The sequence below is a fragment of the Engraulis encrasicolus genome, chromosome 7 (assembly GCF_034702125.1).
Source record: "Engraulis encrasicolus isolate BLACKSEA-1 chromosome 7, IST_EnEncr_1.0, whole genome shotgun sequence".
In the NCBI taxonomy this organism is placed as follows: Eukaryota; Metazoa; Chordata; class Actinopteri; order Clupeiformes; family Engraulidae; genus Engraulis; species Engraulis encrasicolus.
The window spans coordinates 23,406,260-23,415,412 of record NC_085863.1 but is presented as its reverse complement, the minus strand read 5'-3'; the positions used below and the strand labels follow the sequence as shown (position 1 = coordinate 23,415,412).

The window sequence follows — 9,153 nt, the reverse complement described above, 5'->3', positions numbered from 1 at the left end:
TCAGATGGGTATTTTATAGCTATCTCAGACGGCATGGGAAGCGTTTGAAACAGCTGAGGGACATCTTTGTCCAGAGCTCTCATGTTTGATTGGATCTGTGGGTCAGCATTGGTCTGGTGGTGGTCTACGCTGGATTGTGCTCCCACATCCTCAAATCATGTAACCTGATAAGCTAAACTACAGTACAGGACAAAAGTGTGGACTCACCTTCTCATTTATGCATTCTCTTTATTTTATTAAATGTTCAGTGTGTATTTTCATGGAGGGCATCAAAACTGCATGAACACATGTAGAATTATGTGCTCACCCAAAAATATAATTCTAGCTGTTGTCCAACAGCAATGTCAGCTGTCTATCCACCTGACATCAACACAACACAACTGGTGGACCCACACATTTCAATAAGCTTTTTTTGTCTATTTTAAAGTAAAAATGCCCAGTCAGTCACGTCAATCTTATTTGAACATTTAAGTCCTCCAACAACTCACTAGAATTGTAGAACTAGAGTTTTGAGACCTAAAACCAAGTTTTAAACGCTTGCCAATACAAGCATTTTACACACATTTTCTTGATCTGATATTGAGTCATAACCAGTTACTTGAAGATGTCAAACCTGCGTTGGAGCCTGGAGGTAATCTGTGGCAGGGTTTTTCACTTTTACTTTTTGTACCACTGTTTCACCTAGATAACCAGCTATGTTTGACCAAGTGATCCATTATCAGATCAAGAAAATATTTCTTGTAGCCTATTGTCAAGTCAAGTTGGTTTTATTGTCAATTTCTTTACATGCACTGGTCATACAAAGAATTTGAAATTACGTTTCTTGCTTTCCCATGCAGACATAGACTAATCTAGGTAAGGACATAGACAGTATAGACATAGACAGTACTCATACATGGACATAAGACAGTATGGACATCGACAGTGCTCATACAGACATTTAAAAATTTTTTTAATTATTGCCTGTATAAATTAAGATTGACTTGACTGACTAGGTGTTTTTACTTGGAAATAGACAGAAAAAGAAGCTGGTTGAAACGTGTGGAGCCATCAGTTTTGCTGTGTTGACGTCACTGTAAAGCATTTTTTGATATTTTTTAAATAATTGTTTTTATTTTTTTATATATTTTCATTTGTTTATTAAGCACATAATTAAACATTTGTTCATGCACAGTTCTGACGCCCTCCCTGGAAATGTACTTTATTCTGTAAATAGTCACAACATTAAAGAGAATTAAATAAATGAGAAAGTGAGTCCACACTTTTGGCCTGTACTGTATATGCAAAGAGTAGTCTGGGGATGCACCATAGGCAAAGCTGAACGTTGGTGTTCAAACTACTTGCGAAGCTGGCTAGCACATCCATGTTGCCACCGGCTAAGCTCAGCCCAGTGACCTGCTGCACAGGTAAAAAACCCAAAAAAACCACAGAATGTTGTGATTGGATGACAAATTCCTGGCTCAGCCACGATTACCCCCTATGGTGCCGGGCAAGACCAAACCCAGCAAGCAAAAAATATGTTGTGCCACTAGGGCAGGGCCGCTGACAGCTTTGGCCTGGCCCAGGACAAAATCATCTGAAAGGAACCTCCACTCAATACATACCATGTACAGTAATGGGGACCCATTCTGGGCCTCCTCTGGCCCTGTGCCCGTGGCAACTGACACCCCTGTCGGCTTCACTGTGCACGGGCTCATGACGTTTACCCAGCTTCAATAAATTCTGCCTGATTAATGCACCCACATTAACACACCCAATTGCCCTTTCCAAGTTCCCTATTTCAACAACCTGTTTGAGTTTGCACTTGTCACAATGTTCTCATCTTGTGGTTTGGGGTCATTATTGATTGCTGTGATTTCACAACAGTTCCCCTCACAGCCATTGGACATACATGGCCCTTGTAGTTACTGTTTTACCAAGCACTAGGATCTACTCAGTTTGAACCACACACAATCAGAATTTCACAATTTAGACACGTGTTCTCATACATACAGCATGCAGAGGTACATTGAATGCTGATTGATCTTAGGTAATTATGTGCTTTTTGTTACCATGGCAATCAGTTGAAGAACAAACAAGGTCATAGTGTCTCAGAAGTCCTAATGCTAGCAGCTCCTTGGCTTAACCAGCCATTTGTATTTGTGTGCATGCACGGCCCCACAAACCTTCCCTTCCATTTAAGGCACTTTGGATGCACCAAAGCATTCAGTTCGACACACACACACACACACACACACACACACACACACACACACACACACACACACACACACACACACACACACACACACACACACACACACACACACACACACACACACACACACACACACACACACACACACGTACGCACGCACGCACGCACGCACGCACGCACGCACACACACACACAATCAATCCTTCCTAAACTGCCTCATTCAAGAGGTTCTTCAAAACCCTCTCAGAATACTCTTTTGTTGCCAAGTAGTGGATTTATTGAAAGTGTACGGCAGAACATTCAAGTAGTAAGTGAGGTCCTTATTTGTAAACCAGGAAAGCAAGTAGTCTCTCCCCCCCCACCTCCCCGCCTGCTGTGTGTGTGTGTGTGTGTGTGTGTGTGTGTGTGTGTGTGTGTGTGTGTGTGTGTGTGTGTGTGTGTGTGTGTGTGTGTGTGTGTGTGTGTGTGTGTGTGTGTGTGTGTGTGTGTGTCTAAAGGGCAGTTCCAAATGGTGGACATAGTAAACCTCTCTCTCTCTTTCTCTCTTTCTCTCTCTCTCTCTCTCTCTCTCTCTCTCTCTCTCTCTCTCTCTCTTTCTCGCTCTCTCTCTCTTTCTCTCTCTCTCTCTCTCTCTCTCTCGCTCCTGGACCTGGAGTGCCTGAGTGCATGTTTGCCGCCCACATACACAAACACACTCACACTCACACACACGCATTCATACACAAAGAGAGGAGCCTGCAAGCGATCACTCTGGAGGAAGAAGCAACAGCTTTTTGGCATCGGCGGCCCCAGCCCAGTGCCGGATCCCCTGTCTGGCTGCTTTGCAACCATGTGGAACTTGCTCCTCTGCCTTCTCCCTACTGGGCTTCTGCTCCTCACCGCTGCACTCCTGCACTGGTCACTGGTGCGTACCCTCCTTCGGTACGTCATGACATGGGCAACGTGGCTCTTGTGGAAGGGCGTCTATTGGATTCTGGAACTCCCACCACCAACGACACACAGCGAGTGGATGAATGCTACGCTACATGACCAGGCGGCAACGGTAGGGCCTCCTCTTCTCCGTCTGGTGTGCAAGCCTACAGCCCTGGCCCAGCACCTCCGCCTGCACTGCCCCACGCTCCGGCACCCTTCCCTGGCCACCGCCTGGCCCTGGGGGGACCCCCACCTCCAGACCCTCTCCAGCCTGCTCTGCGGGCCAGCCGAGGAGGACAGATCCGGTGATGGTAGGGGTAAGGTGCACTTCACCAGGGACCACCTCCTCCTCAGCGATGGGGGACTCGTGGCCCTGGACTGGGCCACCACGTGGCTGAAGGATGAGCCTCTGGTGGTGGGGGGTAAGTCCGAGCAGCATCACCAGCAGCATCTCCCCCATGGGGCATGCAGAAGCCCAGGCTGCCGCACCACCAACGGTCACCACCACAGCACCCTCCCCATCCTGCTCGTCATCCCCAACTGCCTGGGTGTGGTCACCGCTCACCTCCGGCGTCTCTGCGCCTTGGCGCTCCGCTGGGGCTTCTGGCCTGTGGTGTTCCACCGGCGCGGTCAGGGCGGCTGCCCGCTGACGACGCCCCGCTACCAGGAGTTCGGGGACCCCCGGGACCTGGCGCAGGCTGTGGCCTACGTCCACCGGAGGCACCCCGCGGCCATGCTGGCGGCCGTGAGCGAGGGCTCTGGCTCAGGCTTGCTGCTGTCTTACCTGGGCGAGTATGGCTCATCCTCTTACCTGACGGCGGCGGCCTGCATCTCGCCCGTGCTGCACAGCCAGCTGTGGTTCGAGACGCCGCTGCCCTCCCTCTACCACTGGGGGGCGCTTTACTACCGCAAGCTGCAGATCAGCAGGTACCTGGATCTGTTATACTGTATTGAGTCATTCTTAGAATTCCTAACTTGTCTTGTTTACCACATTTACATAGGAGCTGCTGACATCACAAATTGATAGATTTGTTTGCATACACTACAAAAGGGTTGAATAATGGAAAGAAAGTGCAAGGTGATTAACAAATTCATGTCAAATGTTACTGTACGTTGGAAATGAATTTTGCATTCAACATTTAAGAGTCAGTGATGGACAGAAGATTGCACCCAGACAATATCAAGAATATCAGCTTTCCACCCTCAATTTGACAACCTTTGCTGCATGTGTTTCTTCTTATTCTGTTCCTGTTGTTTTTGTCCTTTCATCATCCTACAGGTACGCCAGTGCTTTGAGTGGTGTGATGGATGTTGATCGGCTGCTGAGATGCAGGACTTTAAGGGACCTGGAGGAGCTGATGTTCTGTGCAGGAGGCACCACCACCACAGTCACTAAGCTACCCCCACCACCAACAACACAGGCCACAGGAGATAGAGAGGGGACCCACGTCTCTCCAGACATAGCCCATCATCATCCAGAGGTGTTCCAGAGCCACCCAGACGTGATCCATAATCGCCTACCACTGGGGGCCCAACCGGATGCGGGCCAGAACCAGCGGCCCGCGTCGGCCCAGGACTGGGAGGCCTACTGGGAGCGCAATGAGCCCCTGCGGGATGCGGACGAGGTGGCGGTGCCCGTCTTGTGCCTGTGCAGCTCCGACGACCCGCTGGTGCCCCCGCCGGCTGCCCCGCTCCTCACCTCCCTCTTCCGCGACAGCCCTTACTTCCTGCTGGGCCTCACCACACACGGAGGGCACTGCGGCTTCACCCAGGCTGCAGGGAAGGGAGGCGGTGGTGGTGGTGGTGGTAGTGGTGGAAGTAACGGTAGTAATAACCGCAGTATTAATACTGGCACAGACACAAGTCGTGGTAGTGTTGATAGTAGCAACCGCAGTACAAGTGCAAGTGCAAGCCCAGGTACCGCTACAAGCAGTTCCTCCTGGGGCCACCAGGTGGTGCTGGAGTACCTGCAGGTGGTGGGTGACTTCCTGAGAGGCGAGGAGAGGGACAGGTCTAGGGGTCGGGCCAGGGGGTGGGGTGGTGGACAGGACTCTGCTGGAGGAGCAGGAGGTGGTGGTGGTGGTGGTGGTGGTGGTGTGGGGGGAGGCCCAGGGCCGCAGCAAGGCGCCAGGCAGAGGAGTGGCACCTTGCTGGCACGGAGGAGGAGGGCAATGCAGGCGGTGCACAGGAAGAGGCACCAGTCCTACCAGCACACCCAGGACGAACTGGCAGAGGAGGAGCTGTTCACATGGAACAGGTCATACACACGATGAGGTCTTCATCTGTAACAGCAGGTCATACCCATGATGAGGTCTTCACAGGAACAGGTCATAGACACAATGTGTGCGTCTTAATATGCGACCTTGCCTCCTCCACTTGGTTCTCGTCATGATGACATCACTGACAACAGCATTATATTTCAATATCTTGCAAAAGCTCAATTGTAGAGTCTTTTTCTCTTTTGCAATTGGGATGGTGAATGAAAAACAGTCCCTCAAAAGTTGTTGTGGCTAGGCTGACAGCTGGGAAACTTTATCGTTTTCTCCACGGAGGAGGGGCCAGGAGACGGGACGAGGAGACAAGCGCAAGTGGAGGAGGTAAGGTCGCATATTAAGACACACTCCATGAGGTCTTTATTTGGAACAGCAGGTCATACCAATGATGAGGTCTGCATTCGGAATACCAGGTCATACACACGATGATGCAACCATGGTCTAGTGGAGGACAGCTGTGGCCCAGTGGTTAAAGAGAACTTTAGATCAAAGATGGACCCCACCCTTCCACTCCATAGCTGAGGGGCACTGGAGCAAGGCACCTAACCCAATACTGCTCTGGGGACTGTAACCAATACCCTGTACTACTTAATATAACTAAGTCGCATTGGATAAAAGTATCTGCTAAGTGTATTGTAATGTAATGCAAAGTTTAACCTGCATGAACAGGTGATGTTGAAATGGAACAGGTGGGACATGTGCTAAGATCTCCACCTGGATGCAGTGTTGCCAGATTGGGCGTTTACCTGCCCAATTGGGCTGCTTGGGATGGCCGTCTGCGGGTAAAAACAGGACAAATTGACTATTTGGCGTTTTAATCTGCAGTTTTGTGCCCATAGAAATCAATGCAATTTGTTGAAATTGGGTGGAATTTAGCACATTTTGAGAACCTTTTGGGTGGGATTTGGTCAAACACATCTGGCAACACTGCCTGGATGAGCAGGTCATGTAACCTTTTAAGATATGGAGCTCAGCTGGCCCTACACACACCAAACTCTTGACATGGAACTGGCCCTACACACACTGAGGTATATACATGGGATGGGTCATAAACACCATGAACTCTTCATTCATTCACATATGCTGATGCCTTAAGTTACAACACAGGTCCTACGCACGCTGAGCTGTTCATTTGGAATAAGTCATGCACCTGCTGAGATGTTTACATGGGACAGGTCATTTTCACACTGAATACTTCCAATGGAACAGGTCGATCACATACTGAAGGTCTGTTCATGGAACAGATCATAGACATGCTTGGGTTTCCACATTTTCTACAGGTTTTGTAGAGAACTGTTCGGCTTTCACTGTCAGTTCCGAATATGTATTCTTATCAGTTGGAGAGCCTGTGTTGAGATGAATGAAAGAGATTGCCTGATGAAGGTCTAGCACCGAAACGTCGTTTATTAAAGAAAGAACAGCGAAATGGTCAGTGTGCGGGAGTTTCTTTGAACTATTGCTGAGTGACCCATGGTGCCATCTCCGACGCACCTGCCAGCTGAGGTGTGCGAAAAAAAGCCAAAATTTAAATCAGTTGGAGAGCAACACAGATTGGTAAATGCTCTGCACTTGCTTCAAAAATATGTCAAGATGATCAGAGCAATGACGTTCTAATTATTCAATTATATTCCACTTAAGTAATATTCTGGTCCTAAGACATTAAAGAGGATTTGATTTACCACAGGTGTTTTCTCTTACTTCCTCAAAACACAGTGGCGTTATTGCCACGTGTAGTTCAAAGGCATGGTATTTACTGTATTACTGTTGCCTGGTTTAAATCTGAAGAGAACTCAAACAGACCTTCAGCCGTGTTCAAATATTATGTTCTGGGAGCACCGTTCCAAAGAGTTCATTGAAGCCCAAGCTCAGTAGAGATGAGATTTACTTTTTCTGTGTGTGTGTGTGTGTGTTTTCATCTCCCTGATACAGTCCAGTTGTACCATTCATAGTTTTCATTTCAATCATTTTGTCTAAGAATATTATCAGGAGACCTGCAAAGCATATGTGATTAACATAATCTGAGACATTTTAAAAAAGAGAGAGAGAGACCGGAGATATACTAAAATTACTTTATTACATTTGATTCTTTGTCCAGTAGCCCTCTGCCAACAAATGGAGTAATTACAAACAAAACATTACATTTGTCCCCTAAACTTTTTTTCTTTTCTTTTTTTTCTCTTTACATTTATTCTGATGTTTGTTTGTTTGTTTGTGAACATTTGTACATTTTTGTAATCTCACAAACATTCATCTTTTTCACAATCTATACATTTAATACAGGTTATATGTGGGTTTGTTTGTTATGGTAAAGTTGAGTCATTGAGAGAAAACAAAAGCCCATCACATAGGTTTCAGGAAATACTGGCGAAACACTATGCAGGTGACTGCCACTTGTTAAAAAACTGCCATGTTCGTCTCCAAATTAGAGAGAGAGAGAGAGAGAGAGAGAGAGAGAGAGAGAGAGAGAGAGAGAGAGAGACAGAGAGAGAGAAAAAGAGAGGTGCCACACAACATGGTAGAGGGGCCACAGATGCCCTGCTGTACCGTATTGCACCAGTAGATGGCGAACAACACACAATCATTCACAGCTTTCTAATCGCCACCCTTCATGGGACCACAACTCATTCAAAAGCCTGGACTTGTTTGACTTGATTCTTGAGACCAAGACCATTCATTCAACCAATTCCGCGTTGCCATTAGTCAACATTGCACCTAATGTATGGGAATCTACCCCAAGCACCATGACTGCAAAAAAATACACTAATCAGTGGCTCATTTGTATTGTACTGAGCAGCCAGTACACAAACCCCATAGTTTGCTTTCATTATAGCAGAGAGACAGCACTGTTGAGGATGTGAGCAGTGCTGTTTGAGATGGTGTCGTGCTCGCTCTTGTCAATAACCCCCGCTAGCGTCAGTCCTGTAGGGTTTGCTAAATGACGCTGGCTGCTCTCGAAACGAGTTTGACTCGTTCAGTGTTGCTCAGTGTGTTGTGTCGCAACATGTCAAGTCTTGGAGGTGCCGTCGTGCATATTAATTAAAGTGGCGAGTCGACAAACATGTTGGCTTGGCAAGTCAAAGGCATTCAAAAAAGGAGCCCTGGCGGACATGGGATGTCCTCTCTACATTGTGCGAGGTAGACCTTTACTAGTGGTCCGTATAGTAGTGCTCATGGGTGGTACACGAGAGAATTGGGATAGCAGGCCTGGTGGTGACAAGTCATGGTTCACACAATAGAAGCGTGTGCTTCTAGTGTAATGATAACATTTTGATGATGATATGGGGTCTAAATATGTCTGAGGGGAGGAAGGCAGACTTGAGGCAACCATTACCGAGTTGGTGGCGAGTCACTGGGATGTTTGTGTATCCCTAAGGTTCCTCAAAGACCACCTCCGATGGAAAAAACAGAACCAAAAAAACTAAACAAAAAACAAATGTACACATGCATGAGATGTCCAAAGCATGCCTATACACTCTTAAGCAATGTTTTGTCACCTGAGCCAAATATGGGATATGGGATAAAAAAAAAAAAACCCTTACATCAAGTGGGGGTCCTCCCACAGAGGTTCAGACTGTCATGTTTGCAAAGAGACCCTGAATTGACCTGAAAACATTGAATATGAAAACCAAGAGACAAAGAGACATGGCTGAAAATGGCAGAACATGACAGGGGAAATAGAAAATGGTGCAACATGGTGTATTATTCCACCATTTTGGCTTTTTGCGTGTTTTTTTTCTCTCGTGTGTTGGACCACCTTTTTGTATGCTGTTA

The 9,153-nt window shown here is 47.3% G+C and overlaps 1 protein-coding gene across 1 annotated transcript; it reads left to right on the top strand.

Annotated features, from left to right (window-relative positions):
* Positions 1-2,938: 2,938 nt before the first annotated feature.
* On the top strand, positions 2,939-5,382 carry LOC134451758 (uncharacterized). The gene is made up of 3 exons (XM_063202158.1): positions 2,939-4,036; positions 4,389-5,128; positions 5,222-5,382. Exons 1-3 carry the CDS (start codon positions 3,027-3,029, stop codon positions 5,380-5,382), a joined length of 1,911 nt encoding a protein of 636 aa, XP_063058228.1. The 5' UTR covers positions 2,939-3,026.
* Positions 5,383-9,153: the final 3,771 nt, after the last annotated feature.

Excerpts from the sequence above, each read along its gene's own strand:
- LOC134451758 (XM_063202158.1), top strand. The coding sequence starts at position 3,027 with ATGTGGAACTTGCTCCTCTGCCTTCTCCCTACTGGGCTTCTGCTCCTC. Across the intron at positions 4,037-4,388 it reads CGCAAGCTGCAGATCAGCAG|GTACGCCAGTGCTTTGAGTG; the intron begins GTACCTGGATCT and ends ATCATCCTACAG. Across the intron at positions 5,129-5,221 it reads GGAGAGGGACAGGTCTAGGG|GGCCGCAGCAAGGCGCCAGG; the intron begins GTCGGGCCAGGG and ends GGGGAGGCCCAG.